The 21,722-nt window shown below is 39.1% G+C and overlaps 1 protein-coding gene across 1 annotated transcript; it reads right to left on the reverse strand.

Annotated features, from left to right (window-relative positions):
* Nucleotides 1-9,460: 9,460 nt before the first annotated feature.
* On the reverse strand, nucleotides 9,461-21,146 carry hormad1 (HORMA domain containing 1). The gene is made up of 16 exons (XM_061247212.1): nucleotides 21,069-21,146; nucleotides 20,372-20,430; nucleotides 19,935-20,079; nucleotides 19,438-19,501; nucleotides 18,689-18,725; nucleotides 17,774-17,794; nucleotides 17,661-17,687; nucleotides 17,434-17,501; nucleotides 16,969-17,120; nucleotides 16,556-16,713; nucleotides 16,213-16,311; nucleotides 15,752-15,809; nucleotides 15,520-15,590; nucleotides 15,311-15,394; nucleotides 14,558-14,623; nucleotides 9,461-9,586 (listed from the first exon to the last, which is right to left on the reverse strand). The coding sequence occupies exons 2-16, from the start codon at nucleotides 20,402-20,404 to the stop codon at nucleotides 9,461-9,463; spliced, it is 1,209 nt and encodes a 402-aa protein (XP_061103196.1). The 5' UTR covers nucleotides 20,405-20,430; nucleotides 21,069-21,146.
* Between the last annotated feature and the right edge of the window lie 576 nt (nucleotides 21,147-21,722).

Raw genomic sequence — 21,722 nt, forward strand, 5'->3', positions numbered from 1 at the left:
AAGCCACATAAGCCTGCCATTGATTGGCAGAGGGCAGGGGTGGGAGTGAGTGAGGGAGGGAGGGAGGGAGGGAGGCGAAAGGGGTGAGCGGAGCTGAAGGATGACCCCTGCAGTGGCTGCTGGGATTAAAGGTCAGCAGGACGGCCGGCAGCCCCTATTGTCAGGCTGCAGTGAAGCAGGGACACGTGCCCATCAATATCTCTGTCACAGTTCGCTAAAGATGGAGAGCCTCTCCCAGCCACAGTGTGCTGACCCCGCCCAACATAATCCACACTGATGTGATTACTGTATTGCAAGGAATGCATGTGTGCAGTGTGATGAAGGGCGGTATTCATCATCATTACTGTCTGTAATTAGATAGAATGTATAATGTCATATGGTATATATGCACTCACCGAGCACTTTATTAGGAACATCTGTACACCTACTTATTCTGGTGAGTATCCAATCAGCCAATCATGTGGCAGCAGCACATGCATAAAATCATGCATATACGGGTCAGGAGATTCAGTGAATGTTCACATCAACCAGTAACTGCTGATCTCCTGCGATTTTCACGCAGTGACACAGTGGTATTGCAGAAGAGCATCTCTGAACACACAATGCATCAAACCTCGAAGTGGATAGGCTACAGCAGCAGAAGACTTAATAAGTGAAAAGTTTCATCCTAAATCAGTTTTACCCTTCATCTCTCCATTGGAATTACATGGTACGGCATGTGGTGAACCTTATGTAGGAATAGATCCCATGCATTTTTAAATATGGTGGGTGGTCTTTATTTTATATTTTTATATTGAAAATTCTACACGACCAGGAGCACCTGTCAAGTTTGACGTGATCATGAACACCAGTACGTATATATATGGTTTTGATATTTAAATAACAAAACCATGCACCCCCCCCCTCCCAATGAGCTTACAAAGTTTCCATTTTCATTTAAAAATGTAACTTCTGAATGCAATTCACTTATGATTATCTGCTCATATAAGTGCACATATCATATAATGAAATATTAAGTGTTTATAGTCTGTTATTGGCATTTGTCAACATGAGGACCAGAGTTGTACCAATGACAATCAAGGGTGCAAAATAATGAAGAAAAAAAAGTCATATTATGCAAGCAATAAACTGTTTGGAACATTATTTAGAAAAACCTGGTGAGCTTGTGATGGAGCTAGTAGGCTAAGACCTCTCGCCATAATTGAAAAACAAAAAACAAAAAAACAATTGATAGATCAGAAACTCTCTTCAGGAGGCAGGCATGGATGTGTCAGTTACTACCTTGTGTGGGTGACTTCACAAACAGATCTGCAGGTGTGAAATGGCAAGATGCAAACCACTAGTTGGCTGCAAAAACAGGATGGCCAAGTTACACTTTAGTACCTAAAAGAGCCTACAGGGTACTGGAAAAAGGTCTTCTTGTATCAGAGTGATAGCAAGAGCAAAGTGTGGAGACTAAAAGGAACTGCTGAAGAACCCCCTTTATCTGTGAAACATGGTCGTGGGGGTATTATAGTTTGGGCATGTATACATGCAACAGGTGCTGCCTCACTTGCTGTCATTGATAATGTAACTGCTGTTAGCAGCAGCAGAATGAATACTGAAGTGTACAGACACATCTCATCTGCTCAAGGTCAATGCATTGCCTCCAAACTCATTGGACAGTGCTGCATCCCACAGCAAGGCAATGATCCCAAACGCATTCAAGTGCTCTCGTTCTTCTTAATGATGTGCCAACCAGTTTCTTTCTGTAAGCCTATGTTTATTTTTCCTTATTTTTCAGCCTCATAATGGCTTTCTTGAGTTTTATTGGCAGAACTCTGGTCTTTGGATTGGAAATACTAATAATAGACTCCAAAGGCAATCAAAAGCCTAGAATCAAGACTAGACACAGAAAGCATTATTATACCTGCACTAAAGAAGTGATTGAATAGACCAGATTAATCAGAAAAGAAAGAGAAGCCAGGCTTCGACAATTACTTTTGGTCCCTTAAAATGGGGGAATAGGTATATCAAGGGATATAATTCCAACATGAATTACCCAATGTGGATGTAAATACCCTCACATTAAAGGTGGCAGTCATACTCATTGTTTCATTTTCAAATCCAATGTGCTGGGGTACAGAGCCAAGAGAACAGAAATTGTACCACTGTCCAAATAATTACAAACTACACTGTGTATATGGAACCATCCTATCCCCTCCCTGGTTAGCATGTAACACATCGGCATCATGAGCTGCCAGTCAAAAACAAGTCATGTGATCAATTCAGCAAGCAAAAACCCCACAGAAGCCCATATGCAGCAGCAAGTTCCCATACATGCTTCGTGAGATTGCTGTTCCCTTTTGGGCACCCAATCTGACAGAGAAAAAAAATGATCTTCAAAAGAAAGGTGGGGTCATTTCAGCTTCCCCTCCCCCCATTCCTGGCATGCGATGAGCTAATGGCTACTGCATTGATCATGTTTGCTTGACCTTCCAATTGGGGTCAACCACTAAGGCCCTCTCCCATAAATGTGAGAGCGCAACCCTGTTAATTTAAACCTTCATCCTGAAATGCATAGAAATGCTAAATCCAATACAAATAAATGCACGTAGACCACTAACTTTGCTCTCTCTCTCACACATATCTGTAAATAAAGATAGGCCACAACCCAATTACACAATGCAGCTGCACCCTTCACATCACCCCCTCAAAATAAAATCAGAATCAAGAAGAAGCTATGCTAATAGCATTGTGTTTTGAATTAATGTGTGGTCTAGAATTTAGGGTTGGCTATCAATGAAGTTATAATTATTTGTATATTCTGAACACCATAATTCTTTGTAGCCTACACTGTCAAAGCTGTGATTAGTATTTATATTACCTTTTTAAATTACTTGACTTAACCTGAATTCGTCAAGATAATTATGACCATCAAAAACGGCCGGCACGTAGAAAAACCCTAAAACCCAATTCCATCCATTTTCCTGACCCTTCGGCCACTATTATCCACATTTGGTATGGAACAGACAGGTGTAAATAATGGCAGGCTCTGTCCTCTTTCTGCGGGTTTCCATGGAAACGGCTGATGGAGTACACTATCGATCGTAGTGTCCAGTCGGAATTGTGTTGCCCCTGAACCGACATTTTTTTCCTGCTGTGATGGGCGTGGATCGATACCCCCATATTGTATGTTTTTTCGCCTTCTGTCTCTCATAACTTCGCTAGACCACTTTGAGGAAAATAACTGACTAAAAGTAAGCATGGTTTAGGAAGATAAACATGGGAAAATGTAGTTTAATAGGCATAGAGTTATACATGTATATTTATTTATTATACCTGTATTTTCTGTGAATTCATATTTTCTAGCATTTTATTTAGACCATTGTGGAATCGCTTTTTAGATTATTTTCTACTGTAGGCTGTTGCAACACGGAGAGTCACAAACAAGCAATGTTGTCATTTTAAGAAGTAGACCCAGGCTACGCAAAACATTGCTGCGCATTGATTTTATTTGGCTTAATATCCTCCTCGGCATATCCACAATCACGTGCAAACCTGAAATCCAGTCCCCATTTCTGTGTATTGTTGTGTGCTCGAGCAGTCGGCATTTATCAAGAACTATTTGTAGAGATACAATTGTGTTATTTCTGTCATTCGAATAAACAGAAGTAACATGAACTGAAAATTCAAGTAATCCTACAAAACTTTGGGGAGCGAGAAAAAAAACAAAAAAAACTCGAGTGGACCTGAGGGAGCTCGTTTAAACTTTGCCTGAAGGATCCCCCTGGCCAGGGGTCATGGTTGGAGTCATAAAACGCACGATTCAAAGGTGGCTGCCCCTTAAGGTGTTTCTATCGCCCCGAGGCAGAGTCATCACAGGTCCAAGAGAGGTGAAAATGTTGGAACGAAAGTGCACCGAGGACAAGAGGGATTGCAGATGTTGCCCCAATTGCAGAAATGTTCCCATCAATTTAGCAAAACGATAACGACAACATCGAATCGTCTTTATCAGTATCATATTATTGAACCATATTCATCATTCATTGTTATGCGAAAGTGATTGCTGGTTTGTTACAGTCTGGTTTAAATTAATTATCGATATATACATAATAATAATAATAATAATAATAATAATAATAATAATAATAATAATAATAATAAAATACCCATTGCTTCAACGGTTAAATGCAATAGCCAAGGTTAAAGTGATCCTATTGTTTTTTTATTAATAAATGTTATTCAACTAGCCATTATTATTATTATTATTATTATTATTATTATTATTATTATTATTATTATTATTATTGGAAAGTGAAAACAGCGGATTTTGAAGCGAGTCTTCTTTGACAGAAATAGGAGAGGGGGTAGCTATTATTGATTGGATCTCCAGTCAGTCACAGCAGCAGAACAAGGAAACTGCAGGCTCGTATTATTGGGTGCTCGCACTCCTGTCTGTCTATCCAGGGGTCGTAGATGTGGCACGAATTGCCGTGTCTTTTGAGACCAAACTAAACGCCAGAGCAAGCCCAACGGGGAAAAGAGTGGGATGTCGAGCCGAATTAAATATGCAAGGCCGGCCTTCATGGTGCGCATTTTGCGTGTGTGTGTGCTTGTGTGTGTTTGCGCGCGTGCGTGTGTTTCGACACCTCCATGGTTTTCTCTAGACTGATGTCAAACTGTTTGCAATTCACTGCACCTTTAGTCTCCCAAATGATATTTGAAGGGTTGGTATGTTAATTCAGGCTAATCCGTATCATGTCTGCTGTCTGCTATTATGAATGTTATTTATGAAATTTGAACAAAAAAGCAACACATTGAACATTGAACTATGCTGTGGTTGTCCAATACAGGCGTACAGTGGGTTTAAATATCTGTTACAATGATCAAAAGCAAACTTGAACTTTAAATGGTACAGAGTATGAGACCTTTTTGCAAATTTTAAAGCAAATTTTCATTTTTCACTGTTTATGAATTACAGAAAAAAAGGAAAAGGGCCCTGTGCAAGAGTTTGGAATCATTATTATTTGTTATTACTTTTTAAAAAGATGATTACTCAGGCCCAGACCCAGGTGAGTCATAATTCCAGGGCTGAACTTCTCATTCTGAAGTAATGCCTTCAAAAGTATCCAACTGCAGTGACTATTCTGTCTGGTGTCAACAAGCATAGGTTCCGCTAAACAGCTGTCCAAGGATTTCAGAATGAAGATGGTTAATTTCCTCTAAGAAGGAGGCTACAAAGAACTCTCAATGTTTCAAACTAGCTTTTTCCACTGTAAAAAACATTATTACAAAATGGAACAGTTGAAGTCAAGGCAAGGTCTGGAAGAGAAAGAAAAAGTAGCAGACACAGCCGGCTAATTTTCAAAGGTCAGTTCAGACAGTTGAAGAAAGGTTGGGTATTCCAGCAAGACAATGATCCATAGCATATCTCAAATTCAACCATTAAGTACCTCCAGGAAAGACTGATGAAGGTTTTTGGAACAGTCCCCAGACTTTAATATTATTGAACATTTGAGGGATCACAAACATGCATGCAAGGAGGCCGAAGAATATTTCTGAGCTAGAGGTGTTCTGCCAGGAAGAATGTGGAAAAATTCCAGTGACGATGGAAAAACTCTTAGCTGGCTACAGGAAGCATTACAAGCTGTTATAGTTTCCAGAGGAGGAGTTACAAAGTACTAACTGACAGGGCTCCAAATCTTTTGCACAGGGCCTTTCTCCTTTTTTAAATTATTTTGAAACTGTAAAAATGTTAAGAATGATTGTTGTACCATTTAGAGGTCAGGTTTGCTTCTGTGCACTTAGATATTTATAAGAAAAGGCTTTTTGACCAGGGCTGCCCAGATCTTTGCACACTGCTGTATACACATGAATGTTATTACTAACATTGTACCAATAACTAAAATATCTATTAAACAGCTAAAAACCAGTAAAGGACCAACTTGAGGTTTAATATGCACTACTGGCGTAGTGGTTAAGGTACATTACTGGGACCCGCAAGGTCGGTGGTTCGATCCCCAGTGTAGCCACAATAAGATCCACCCTGAATTGCTCCGGGGGAGGATTGTCTCCTGCTTAGTCTAATCAACTGTAAGTCGCTTTTGATAAAAGCGTCAACCAAATGACATGTAATAATAACTACTTGACTGAATGTCTGGCTCCAGGATTCTGGGAACCCTGGGGGTCCTTGAAGGTATTATCAGGGATCCCTGGCTAGACTTGATATGCAATGACAATATATTGATTTGGGAAAATATTTCCAAATGTGAAATGTTTTAAACATAACCTTTTTGAACTTTTGATGGGGTCTCTTGGATGTCCTTGAACCTGGGTTGGAGTCTCTGGATCAGAAAAAGGTGAAAACCACTCACAATTCTCTGTGAGTACCACAGATCTACTGCCTCGCAACAGCAGGAATGGTAAAATACTGGTGGTGTTGCTTTTACTTGCATTGCACAAGGCACACTGTGATTGCCCCAGATTTTTCATACTGGACATTTGCCAAATTAGATTAAAGTGAACATTTTAAACAAAGTGAAATGCAAGATGCCCATGCTCTACAAGGTAGCACTCTATAGTTACACAACAATCAGCTTTGATTTCTTGCATCTAGATACTCCCACTTCACTCCTTTTGATGACAACCTGTTTTTGGATAAATGGTGGCAGAATGTCTGATCATTGCGACATGGCTCAGGCAGTAAGAGCAGTCGTCTGGCAGTCGGAGGGTTGCCGGTTCGATCCCCCGCCCGGGCTGTGTCGAAGTGTCCCTGAGCAAGACACCTAACCCCCAAATGCTCCTGACGAGCTGGTCGGCGCCTTGCATGGCAGCCAATCGCCGTCGGTGTGTGAGTGTGTGTATGAATGGGTGAATGTGAAGCATCAATTGTACAGCACTTTGGATAAAGGCGCTATATAAATGCCAACCATAAATCATCTGAGTTGCCCATGAACAAATCAAATTCCGTTGAACCAGGTGACCCACATAAAATTGCATAAAGATGTGTCAACATGTCATTAAAAGCTTAACTTAACCATAATAAGCCATTAGATTCTTCATCTGACTCGCTGATTTCAGCCAATCAACTGTTTTGGAATGAAGAGCAACATGTAAAAGCTCAGTAGTCCTTGCTTATTTTTGAGGAAAGTAGCAATTAGAGAAATGGTATAAAGGCTCTATAGTATAAACGCTCAAGCCATTGGAACAGCTCTTATTCATCTTTTGGCCCTTTAGGATCAATAACTACTAAATTAATTTGAAGTTTTGTTTATAGCTCAGAGAACTTTGACTACATGACAGATAGCTTGCAGATAATATGGTTGATCATCTAAGAAATTGATGATAACTTATCTATTATAACCGTATGTGGAGCCACTGAAGCTGTTTGGCTGAATATCTGCTTCTGTGGTATCACTTGCTAGCTGGCTGCCTGTATGTTACATAACCTATGACCAGGAACAAATATTTTGACTATAACAAATTGTGTGTGCGTGCCTGTAATTACACTGGTGGCTCCTTAAGTCATATGCAGCATTTTAATATTATATATTCCGTTTTTTTTTTCAGGTAAGTTTTTCCCAGTCCGAATGCCACAATGTGATCAAGATGATGCAAAAAAAAAAAAAAAGTGATGCAAAACTTTATTAGTTCAAAGTCAGCTTTCCAACTTCCAGATTCATCTGCTTGCTTCAGGTGTCTGTCAATGTAAAGTATACACTGTATTTTTTCCTGGCCATACTTTTACACTAATCTGAATCAAACCAGCAGACCTACAAAACATATACAGTAGATCAAAATCTGAGTCAAATTTGACTTGCAAGCCCAGACATTTAAAAATGTTTAGCACATTGTTCTGTTTAATGAAAAACAAAAATCACAGGTGTCATAGGAATTCATAGGACATTTACGCAGTGGGTCCAAGGGTCTTTCAAACATGTCTCCAAGGCTCCCCCTATGCCATGTGTTCTCTATTGGATATATGCCGTTATCTTGCTGCTAGCCTGAGGTGTTGTGTTCCACGCTGCTGCGGAAATGTAAATGGTGCTGTGATTGTGTATGTTGGATAGAGTTGGAGGGAGAGAGGGAGGAAAGTGGCTGCCTTTGGATCCCACAGAGATGAAAATCCTTCAGCCTGGAGAGAAGGAGCTGCTACAGGGGTCAAAAGCCAGCCGCTCTGAGCCTCCGCATGTGGGAGAAAGGAATCAAGGAATAAAACTTTGCCCTCCCTCAAGCAGTTAGCAGCATTCTGGCATTGGGTATGCAAGAACATAGTTTGAACTTATGTGCACACTTCTTGCTATAAAAACTTTAGTAAGAAAAAAAAAATACAAAAACATCTCTGTAAATGAATTCATCCTATATTTAACTACATTGTTTGTAGGCCCAGAAGTTTAATGTTACCTTTATGAGATAAAGAAAAATAAGTTCATCATGTGCACAATAGTGTCTGGTAGAAGGAGTAGAACTTTCTCAAGATGCATTTTGTAATCTTTGATGCTCAGCTGAGTGCTCATATAAAGGCTCTGACGACTGAAAGTAGCACTTCTGTGTGGAAGACAGCTGGTCTATCTTTACTGGCTTTTAAGACCAAAGTGTACACTGTGTTCACTTGTGACGATTTATTTCAGATTCCCACAACTACCACATTCTGTTTCTATCCTCTGACCTATCATGTGATTCTGGGGCAGGCTAGTAGGTTGGTCTGCAAAACACCTGAATGGCTTCCTATGCTGGCTAGGTGATATTAGTGACATAATTAAACTCAAGACAGCACCAAGCTGGGCAGTAACACAGAAGTTAAAATATGCAATATGATGCCTGTAACATTCACTGGAAATGGCCTTTCTTCCTAAGATACTGGATTTTCTGATTTGTGGTCTTTGATCAGTTGCATTCCTTAATTCATGCTCATCTACAAAAAACACTGGTGGATATTTTCAGTGTGGCAAATACAGAACATTCAAAACATATAGCAAACTATGTTCCTGTCATAGGCGCTAAATCAGTTTAGAGGGCAGCAGCTGTCGTCATATATATATAATAAGTGCAACCCCTGCTCTTAACACTACATCAACACAACTGGATGACGCCAAAATACACCAGATATGCTTGTTTCTCAGGATGGTATTGTTCTGGTAAAATGCTGTACTTTCAATAAACCTTTGCTATTTGTTAGTTAATTATAAATATAAAGCAAAAGCAGGTCTACTAAGCATGGTTTGCATGCTTGTGGTGGACACTTTCTCCCATGGATATATAAAAATGTAAATGATAGGCAAACCCCCCCCCCCCCCGGGCCTTGCAGGAACACACCGAATAGAATAACATTAGATAGCTCTTATTGCTTCAGTGTTTTTATCACATATTGTTTATACAAAAGAAGCATACACTATTTCATACTGGACGGCATGAAGATGTTTGGCTACAGTAAGTGCATTTGCAGGAGAAAGACTGATTTTGAGCCTTTCGTCTGCATCTACACCACATAATATATTTTTCTCAAAGGTAAAGAATCAGGAAAGGAATCAATCTTGATAGCCTGTTTCTTTGGCATGCGCTTGCAATCCCTGCTCTGCTCCATTTCTGCTTCACATGGGCTTGTCTGTTGGAGTAGAAAGAAAGGGAATCTAAAATCTATCAATATATTCCCAATAACCTCTGTGTTGTCTCTCATTGAGATTTGTGCTATCCCGTAGTCTTTCCGTACATATGGACTGCCACACTTTATAAATGGACAGTGCTTTCTGCCTATAGGAACTTATATGAAAAAAGTCTGAGCTTATGATATCAGCTAAACTGAACAAGCTGTGCAGTGTGTCAAAATTAGTCTTCAATGGTTTAGTGCATAAACTGAATTGACAAATGCAGGTGGTAGATAAAGTAAGCAAAATATGTGTTAGTTTCAGCCGGCATGTTGTGCACTGCATTATGAATCCATGTAGTGCCCTCTTGTGGTCATCTATATTTCATATGCTTAGTTGAATAATAGAAGTAAAACCAGATATGTGAGATATCTATCCTTTTATTTGGTTTATTTCACATATAGTTTACAGTAATCTAATAATTTCCATTAAAAATACAGATATCTAAAATGATAGATATGTGTAAATCATGAAATTGCCTGGGATTGAATTAACCTGCATCATAAATTATAAAACACATCCCAGAAATATTTCAGTTTTCTTAACTGACCATAGCTGAACTGCAGAGCATCCCTGTTACATACAATATACTAAATATGTGAGGTTTAAGACTTAAAGGCCAAAAAAACCCTTAAATCCTTTATAATCTAAGGGCTATATTGCACACACATTGTAAAATTGGCAAATGTTTGGAAATGTAAGTGTCTTCATGCCCTAAAGCCTGTCTTCGTCACCCACTGCAGTCATGGGTTTGCATCACTAAGCACATGGACATTTCTGGAATCAATAGCGAGTGACGATTTGGTATTCCAGCAGTAAAGGGTTAACGGAGGCCTGGAAGATGTGCAGAAAGAGCTCTAATCAGATCCTAAACATTCACTGCCCTTCTGGCAAGGTCGCGGAGGTCACGGTCCCTTGCTAACTGTCCCATCCCTTGTCCTTCCCTGGGGACACAGCCCTTGAGGCATAATGGTGATATCCAGCGTGAGGAGCCTCAGAGGCAGTAATCTATGCCCAGGGGAAGAGCAAGGCCTCTTTCAGGCTCACCTCCACTGATTCCACTGAGAGCTCTACTCCTATTGACTCAGGCTGCTGACCCACCAACAGATAAGAGGCCACCCCCGGTACTTGATGTTTGATTAGCTGATTGCAGTTTTGTTAAGCTGAAACATGGTATTCCATTACTGTGTGCTTGTGAGTAACATTTACATGTAGGTTCATTCACAGATGCAGAACAGAGGGAAAGTGCGTGCTTAAGTTCAGTTGAACACGACTTACATTGTATGGTTTTGATTCTGGTTGTGGTTAAAATAGCAGCCTTATTAACATATTAAAAGGATTATTAAATTAACTTTCGGATATACATTATGGTAGAACAAAATTATATTTGAATTTAAAAACAAGAACTACCATTTAAATGCACTTGCCTGTCATTCATTTATCATTTGCTTCATACCTTCAAATGGACAAGCGGCCATTACTCATTGCTAAACCCCAGTCCATCTGTCAACACGCACACAGCCATAGGAGGCCAAATAAAAAGAACTGCAGAGAACTGTGGCCATAAGGTTAGCGAATGAGGTCAAGCCAATTCATTTCACAGATCATAAAGGTTATGAACTCACAGGGGATGGAAGCGTGTGAGGCAGGCAAGGTAAAGGTTCTTCATTATTTTACACCTGAATTTCAGAAGGACACTTCGGATTGATCTTAGGTGGAAAAGCAAAGAGAAAATAAAGAGATCTACCTTAGTGTTATCATTTAGCATGTGTATAAACATTTAACTTTCAATTAATTTTAAGCTTTAAGGGAAGTCAGTGTTTGAAAATGAACACAGAAGGAATATAGATGGCTAGAACAAAGTGAAATATCCAGTCCAGTCCAGGATGCTAAATGGAGCCATTTTTAAATGGATGGCAAGCATCCCTTTGATTACAATTCTGCATAAGTAACTCCAAGACCTTTTTATTTATTTTTAAATAAAATGTCATTTCACATCGCAAATGCAAGGTATGTGTATTTAAATGTTGTGGCAAAGCACTGCACTTAATGCAGTTGTTAATCTCAAATTCACTGGGATAGCCAAAAATGGCTTTCAGCGCCATCCTCCTCCTGCTATTGTAAACGATCCAGCTCTAATCTCGCAGCCAAATGCTTTATAAAGAGGGGAGCATTTGAATCCTCCGCTCAAAATGCACAGAACTGTTCAAGCCAACGCCAGAGGCAGAAAGTGATGGAACACAGTACAGCAAACATCAATATCAAAGAGTTTTTCCCCTTGCATCTAGTTTGGTCCCTTAGAGAAAATCTCTTATCTAAAATCTGCTCTCTGTCTCCAGATGGGAAAAGCACTGGCAGACAATGCTGAAAACCCAAAACTTCAAATGCAAGACTCCACTGCTGCTCACAACAAACGTGTACAAATGAATCAAGCAGGGGCACAGTACAAATGTGTTAAGAACTAATAGAAATATGCCTTGAATCTGATTTAGGCTAATTCTTCATTCATCTCAGCCGTAAACCATAGGTTGAGGTTTAAAAATGGCACAGAATTTGTGGAACTGATCACCACCTCCTTCCAGAAACATGTTAATATATTGTTGAGCATGCAAATAAACCTCTCCTCACATTGATACACAACATTAATCCACCTTTAATACAGTACAGTACACAAAATAAGAAACACTAATGATAGGGAATGCTAAAATGCTAAATGCATATCTTACCCACATTTGTTTTGCTCTACGACTGACAGAGATTGTGAACAGAACAAAAATCTCACAGCCCAAATGCAATTTCGTTTCACACAACACGAGAAAAGGAAACCGTGAAAACAGATGTTAGGTGTCTGCCTAACTCTCTGCATAACGGGCCATGGCTCTTCATCTACACTGTTCACTTCCTGCTTCCCACTTGCAGGTCCTCAGAGGACAGACAAAACGCAAGCTTGCCTTAATTCTTCACAGCTGGCCATGCAGCCTTTGCTTTTTGTCAATGCCATCCCAAAACTTTATCTCCCACACCCGAAAACCAATTGTGAATGTATTTCATGAAACAGTTCCTTGTTTGGAGTTTGATTACTTCTTGAACTGTCCCCTTCACCCACGCAGTGCAGGCTGTTTGCGTATGCATCACACTACTTTTAAGACGAATTGATCGGCAGTGGATTAAGACAGTGTATTGATAACCTACCCTAATGCCTGGGAAAAAGCATCAAACCGACTGGCTGGCCTAGCACCATCATCCAGGGCCATGAGGCCAAAGCGATGTGAAGATTCGATCACTTCACATTCTCATTGAAGTTTTGGGGTCGATTGAACTTCAAATCCCTCTTTCCACAAACATAACACAGCTCAATCTATTTTCAAAGTACTTTCAAAGACAAGTACTGTTTTCCTGTTAATTACTTCTTTTTTTTCTTTTAGTTTCTCCTTTATTTCTCATTGCCAAACTAAATAGGCTAAGTCCCTAATGTGCAGGCAATATAGGGAGAATGTCTTGTATGGACAATCCTGGACCCCTACGATCAGCTGACATTTGAAGTATGGAGTTTGAGGAATAATATGTTATACAAATGAAAAACAGACACTGCTACTGCACTGGGGGCCAGGCGTTACTCACCACTGCTGAAGAAAACCTCATTTCTAAATGAATGGGTAAGAAATTAACTAATAAATTAAAATCATGACTCCATTAGCTGTAGAAAATTCAGTACTTCTAAGATTTTCAATTTCCCTTTTTAATGACAAAAATATGTCAATATCATATGCAGTTCAGGCATAACTATGTACAGTACAAAATCCCAGCCCATTAACACTGACAAAAATGTTTTTTACTAATTTATCCTGTCAAAAACATATAACATCATTTTTTTTGGCAATTGTGGAAACCTATGCAGAAATAACGATAAACTATGCTTCTTTGCCTATTCTGAACTTGAATTTTCACTTGCTGGTAACTTCAGAACTGCTCCTTTGGCTTACTGAACTTGCGTCTCTTTGGGACAGTGAGTTTACCTTGACTGCTGGGGAATGCAAACTGGGACATCGGCAGAATAAAGGCACAGACATGAGCATGTGATATCTCTAGTGGACACAATGAGGACCACAAACAGCATACCAAAACATTCAAAGTCACATCTAGGAAAAGACAATTTAGACAATTTAGACATGTTGATTCAGTTAAGACTGAACCAAACAATCTAGTAGGACCAGGGCAATCTTTGCTCTGGCCAACAATCATACATAAGTGCCAAGCCTCTTATTTTTATCCACACGGGGGAGACAATGTTCTTTACCAGTTTCCTGCCCTGTGCTGCAATGTATTATTTCTCTTACTGCAGTATTAAGATCATCATACCCTATACAACCAAGAAAACTACACTGCTTGTGACTACTAGTGCGACTACTTTGCAATAGCCACACAGCACCTTGGAAACAAACAATGAATAAAAGAATGCAAGTCATTGCACTTTAAATGACTTGCTCTACACTCAGTGAGCACTTATTATGAGACTTCTTTTTTATACTTATTGGTCTGTAGCCAATACTCTTAAGAGGTTTGATGTGTTGTGTGTTCAGAGATGCTGTTCTGCATACCACTGTTGTAATGTTGTTGTGTGGTTATTTGCTTTACTGACACCTTCCTGTCACCTTTGCCCTTCTCCACTGACCTCTCTCATTAACAAGGTGTTTTAGCCTGCAGAACTGCTGCTCACTGGACGTTTTTGAGAACCTCTTGACCATGTCTACATGCTTGTATGTATTTAGTTGCTGTTGGCTAAATAAATATTTGCATTACCAAGCTAGTGTGCAGGTCTGCCTAATAAAGTGCTCAGTAAGTGTAAGGCTAGGTCAGATAATGGCCTGGCCATAGTCACATATGAATGATTTAGTCAAAGGCGTTTTTGTACATCTAGTACTAATATTTACCTGTTCATTCATCTGAGGAATGGGCGTGTTCTTGGTAGTGCTGCACACTGTTGTGTCTGTCTTCCCCTGCATTCACAATGGAACATGATACACAGAATACAGCAAATAAGAGCATAGCCTGTTATGCAACCTGAAATATTCTTATCACACAGTGCATACATACTGAAATGTTAAAAAAGTGATACTTTCAGAACATACATGCATTATTTTAAATATCTGGAATGTGAGCATTTTAAGATAATATGACCCATCTGGTTCATTGTTGTTCTGCTTATCGTGTGCAAGTCACTCTGCACATGAGTCACAACCCCGTAGCAAACAGACACATCACATGTGCTGCCGGACAAGCCCTGATAAAGTCACAAACAGAGCTTCTCGCGGTAATAGAGGCCAATACAGAGGCACATAACATGGCTTCACAGAACAAGAGAGCTACTCATGGGATGGAAGTAGGTAACAGATCTTGAGCCAGCATGTTCTGACTCTAGCTCTCATTACCCGAAATGGTAAAGTTAGAGGGTAGGGCAGTATCAGTGAAAATGGTTCCTATCACCTAGCCCATCAATGAGATTTAAATAATATTGTGGGGGTGGGCACTGATAATAATTAGATGCCTGGCAAATGTATGCAAAGATATGTTCTGTTTGAAAAGGACCTCCGGTAAGTGACTGAGGCAAAATTCAGTACTTCATGATACTGCCTTTCCAAAATATACAGTAAAACAGAGGCGGTCTAAGATCTGCGTAAATTTACCACCATGGACTTAATGACACGGCCACTTCTAGTCCTCTTTATGGTCACCCCTAGGTCTGAGGTCTTCATCACCAGATTGTCAATCTGAAACACAAGTCATTCTGATTCACTGCTCTCTGATTCAACAGTATCTCTGCTGCAGAACCTGTTGAACTGTGTCAACAGCCAGTGATTGAGACATCCAGGCTGAGTCACAGGTGAGCACTCACCTGAGGGAGGTGTGAGCTGTCCAGTTTCACCTCACGAGTCTTCACATCCTCCTGGCTACTCACCTGCACTTCTTCATGTTCAATCAAATGAATAGATTCATGGAAATACATCAATATTTCAGCATAGTTTCATTACCAAAAATGCAATACTGTCCCTTGTAGAGTAGCTGATAAATTACTTGTTAATAATTTTTTTTTTTTTTGCCTTGGCACAGTACGCAAAGGTCCTTACCTGAAAAGTCAGCTTTATTGTGATAAGCCTTCCTGTCTTTCAACACTGGTAAACGACACTGATAACAAAAAAATATTTTCTGGATAAAATGTATCTGTTTTTCTGCAGCAGGTGACAATACATTGGCTGTAGAAAATTGACTAATTTTACCTTACCCTTAGTAAAAAAAAATTTGTTTTACAGGGTTTGCCTAACTGATAGAAAAAAAAAAATCTGTTCTGCTGTTAGAAATCTGTCATATATACATGCTTATTGCACTCCTTGTTAAGGCTTTGTTTTAAAAACTAAATTCAGAAACATTCTGTGCACTAATTCTTTATAAACAATACAATTTCCAATACAAATATTAACATATTTATATATTGGCATGCAGTCCATGAACAGAGCAGAGAAACCCTGAACAGGAAAGAGCTTACACTAACACATATACTGGTCTTACATTGTGTGACTGAAAGGCTTACGGGTTTGTTAGGCTGACTGTTGCTCGTGGTGGCCTGTTGGTCTGCCTCCATCTTCAGGGCTGCTCGTTCTGCCTTACACACAGACTCATCCTCACCGACCTATCCAGAGAGAAAGAGCAGGACACGCATCACTACCACCAGAGCTATCAGGGGCAACAAAACATCACAAAACAGGCATAATAACTTATTAAACATCCTGTTCAAAAGGATTACATGTCAAAAGGAAACAGAACAGAATCTTTATTTATGATCACAGCTATCAACCACGCTGTCCAAATACATTTTGGAAAGAGAGTATGTAAGATGCAAAAGATGTAGGGCCGGTAAGCGGATCTGAGCACACCTGCTCCAGCCTCTCCCTCTCTGTAATCACATCGACCTTCAGGGTGTGAAAGGGGGTGACCACCTCCCCCATGGTCAGGTTCACAGGCTCTTTCTCAAACATCATGCTGTCGCTGTCTCCTTCCTTGAAGCCAGGGGGCTCGTAATCCTGAGGTGTAACTGAAGGAGAAAAGCACTGTGAAGAGACATATATATCTATCGTTGCCATGATGATACACCGGTGTCTACACTGAACAAGTGGACAAATGTTTCGAGACAACTAATTAAATAATCACAAAACTATGAACCATAATAAATCATAAACAATATTAACACAAATAATTAGAAATGACACCTGAACCACTGTTCTAACAAGTGTCTGATGCTAAAATGTACTCTTTTAGGTGACCTGGGTCATAGTTAGTCCAGTGGTACCTTCATCATAGTAGGACAGCTTCATGTTGAGACAAACGCTGTCAGGCAGAGGCCCCAGGTTCTGCATGAGCATATAGAGTTTGCGCACAAGAAGGATGCTGGCCTTCTTTACGTTGCCACAGGCCATCTTTGTCACATTGTTGTTGTTGCGGCTGGAACAACAAGCCAGCCTTCCATAACAGGACTCACAGCATAGCCAAACTTGTGATTTCATTTAAAGTATTAGCAGAGCTGTGTTATATGCATGTGTTTAGATGACAGTAGGCAAATAAAAGACGATACCACTTTTTATTGTACAGGGTTAGCTTATGCCAACTGCTGGATGAAGCCCTTTAGCAATATAAATTCAGTGAAGTAAGTCCTAGATCATCCTAAACCTAAACCAAGATTTACACCGAAACTGAAGAAAATAGAAAAGGAACAAATAAACAACTACAATTATGTTTTACGTTAATTAAGCCCTACCTTTCAAATTCCATTTGAGGTCCCTTCTCAGTGTATTGGATTTTGAACTGGTAGCATTCTGTAACCTTCTGTAATGAAATTAGCTAAAGTTAATTCAGCAATATCACAGCCACAATTGTCACAAATACAAAACTATCCTAACTAGTTTTTTTTTATGTATGATGCAAAAATATTCTATGATCTGCCAGAATACATTTGTTTTTAGTAGTTAGTAAGTTACTAATTACCTGGGGATTCTCTGGATCCGTGTAAATCTACAAAACACAAAAGAATGCATATATTGGCAACTAAAAAGAAAAATGCTGAAATTGTTATGTATGAAGCAACTAGATATACTTACTGATAGAACAACCAGTCGCAGCTAAGGGAAAGAGTACATATTTAAATTAGGTTTTTTAAGTATAAAAAAATAAATAAAATCTTAACAAGGCAGACCATACTTCAAAGTCACATAAATAAATGATTGTCCATTCCCGAGAGCATGTTATCTAAAGATGTGAATCTTTGGATTCACAGTGATTCGACTTGATTAACAATTCAGCAGTGTGCAATTCGTTTTTTGGAACAATTATATTTTTTTGGAACAATTTGATTCTGGAAACCACGATTCGATTCAGTAACCTTTAATCCAAAATCCTATATCCATGAAATAAACGTGCCGTATTCTTCTGAAAGGTGAAAAAATATGTTGAATACAAAATGTAATTAAACAAATTAATTGCTCAGCCTTGTAACAAAGCTATTTTGAACATTTGTACTTATCAATAGGCTACATGCTACATGCTGGCATGGAAGAGAGTAGGTTGGTGTGTGTGAGTTAGATGGATAGGTGAGTGAGTGAGTGGGTGGGTGGCCGGGTAGGTTCTGTACATGTATTCTACTTCAGATTTTTCTTCAGGAATATTAACTGGTCAACGTGTTCACGTTCACTTCCTTGCAGGCTGACTAGCTGATGACAGAGTTATGGATTACCGAGCTGCATTTCACAAAACAATGTGTAAACTAAGTCTTAAACATTGATCATAATTAAGAATTGCGATTCATTAGATTCAAAGCATTTATACCGATTATTGGTGAAACTGAACGATTCATTATATTTATTAACAGGTCAATGTAGTTGAATTTACATTTGATTCATCGATGCATCACATGAATTGTTACACTACTAATGTTATCACTTTGGTCTAGTAAAAAGCAACTGATAATGCTTTCAGTGCTTGTGCAATGTACTGCAAAACAATTAACAATGACTTACATATTTTTTTTGAAGAGCATCAAAGCATCCATGCATCCTGTGAAGATAAATTATACCAGTTTTAAAAGGAAAACATTATCATTACACATCAACCCAATTAAACAGGAAGCGGGTGCTGAGCCTCTGATCAAGTCTATCTCATATTAACCACATACCAAAAACAAATGTGTCGCTATAATTAACATCTGAATAAATGCTAGGACATATGATTAGCTTAGTCTTGAGATACAATCAGCCAAACTCTGACCCTCTCTGGGGTTAAGTCCGACACCTACCTAACCCATGAAACACTTTCCTGGATTTATTTTTCATAACTCCACAGCCTATGGCTTTGTCTCCTATTCCACACCATTGTCTGACCTCTCTGCCCTGGAAAGACTAACTGCTTAACTGCTACTTCTAAAATGCTGAATAAAAATAATAGTAATAATTATAATAATACAATTTAACATACATTGTTAAAAACGTGCATAACATACGTGCCTCACTCCATATGTGACACTGTTTATTGATGCTCCCCTATCATTGCCACTCACAACTGTGTACTGCTATTTGTGAAAAAGCTGTCACATGCATCTGTTTGCATCAATTATTGTAAAATGATATTATTTACCCCAAAGGCCTTACAGCATATTCCCTCACATGTATCTCCACCTGTATTTCCCTACAAATACTAAAACCAGAAAATATATTCATTCAAATCTTATATTTAGAGCCAAACTCCTGTTGATTGGTCCAGAGGCACTGACCATTGGACAATCTGACTGGATCCAGGGCAGCTCCGCTCTTCTCTCAGTATCATCACCTTCTGCTCTGTAAAGCAGAGTAACACACATCACCACCATTTCATTAACAGCATTGCAGTATCATAGCAGTCCATCCTTCTGTCCTTTGTGATGGTGCAAAGCAGCTTTTATGTGCACATTAAAATAAAAAAACAAAAAACAAACTCCCAAACAATGAAGACAACCTCCCCACCTACTTGATAAATATTTAATTTCATACTGGCATGCTTTCAAACCTCCCTAGTTTAGTTCAATAAATGAACAGAAAGCTGACACTAGCAATTGCTTACTATGGCTCTGGGTATAATCGTTTATTTACAGCTCCACATGACCATAACTGTTCTAATATAATGCAATTAAAGGTTGTTTCTTAGGTATTTTGGGCGATACTATTTATTATGATGGCAAATACACCTTACAAACAGTACAGAGGAAGGGTGTTCTCCCGTCTTATATTGTACCTTCTATGTATTTGCTCCCATAGGCCTTTTCTGGGAACAGACCCCTAAGATACGTGATGCAGGACACTGCTATGGCCAGAAGTTTCTTCACCACAATCAAGGACTGCTGTTCTGTGGTAACTTCATTTGGCAGGATATTTGTGCCCTGAGGGAGTCACATATTGAGGCAGGTTTTCTCAGTTCAAGGCATCCCTAATGTCAAACTCCATTACACTAAAATTGGAACGTATACCAACAACAAACATATCACCTACAGTATCTGCCACTACATTACTTGTATTAATAATCCAGTTGAACTTGCATTAAGCATGTATTGTTTAAATTAAGTTAGCTACATAAAATCCATTGTTTTTTCAGGCTTTGCAGACAAAGTAAACACTTTATTAAAACATTATGTGTACATTTCCAAAGCAGCCAACCCTGTTTGTTTTAACTACCTGAGATTTCCTCAATTGTTGCTCACAAGCCATGGACACAATGTCGGTTCCCCTTTTTCCTGTCATACCACAGACATAGGCTAGTGATTAACAACAAATAACGAGCTACAATCATAATAGTTGAGGAAATAAAATTGGATTAAAGTGTTAACTACATTATGTGATGATTAAAGGTTATGTCGTGAGTGATTCCTCTTGCCATGAACGCAATTTCAGTCAAAATGTTTCCCGCTGAGAAAACGGCTGATTGGCCAAACTTATTAGTTAGCTACCTAGCTAACGTAAGTTAGTTGTTAACGTTAAATTGTTTCATGAAGAAAATGTAAATATGTCTAGCTTCAACATTAAATTGATGTTACAAGAGGGTAACACTACAATGATTCAATTATAGGTAGGCCTACAGACGTAAGTCAGTCAGTCTTCCATAGCTAACGTTAACGCTAGAGTAACTTAAACTTAACATTAGTTAAGTGTTTTTTTTTTGGTTTTTTTTACCACTGTAACGTTAGCTTATCAGATTCTAGCTAGCTAATTTATCTCTAGCCTAGGTTAACATGTAACTATAGCAACTTACTTAGGATTTTAGATATATTTGCTTTGGTGGCATTGTTTTGCAGCGGTTACCTAATATACCTCAAGATTTAACCACATTAATCAAAGTAACTACATTAACGTTAATAATAAAAAAGGCACTTACACTTGCTTTGAATAAATATAGCTACGATATCAATAGCTAGCTGATCGTGTGTCTCCTACTGTCTGTTGCCTGAGAAACAACTGTCGCACGCGCTTCCCGCCTCATCTTCATTTAGTTTCTAACGTTACAAATAATCAATCGTCAGTCTGAATTAACTTGTGGAACCTGTGGACTATATAGTACCTGCTATACTAGTTTACAATATATTGAGTTGATTTCAACAAGCTTAAAACACGCCAGCTTACGTAAAAATAAGTCCTGCGTTCTAATTATGCTCCTGATAATCGAATTTCTCTGCATAGTATTGCACTCTTACTGGCTCAGGTTTGGCTGTTGAACAAACCATGGACTAACGCCGTTGGCCATCTGACCATATACATCGAAGAGTAATGCGGTCTAATTGTGCGGGGAGTGATTTTGCAGTAACACCGAAGCCCACTGTGTGTACCTGACTTACTAACTAATAAAGTAAATATAGCTAGAAAAACGGCATCCCGGAGCAGTTTATGAGCGTTTTGCATAATACCTCAAACGAAATGTCGAACCAATCTACGCCCACTGACATATACTCTACTACAATTGGTTAAGTGCATATCAATCATTACAGGTTTTACCTTTGGTGGCTATCTCATTGGATATTTTCATAGTCTTCGC

Source organism: Conger conger, chromosome 1 (genome assembly GCF_963514075.1).
Source record: "Conger conger chromosome 1, fConCon1.1, whole genome shotgun sequence".
NCBI lineage: Eukaryota > Metazoa > Chordata > Actinopteri > Anguilliformes > Congridae > Conger > Conger conger.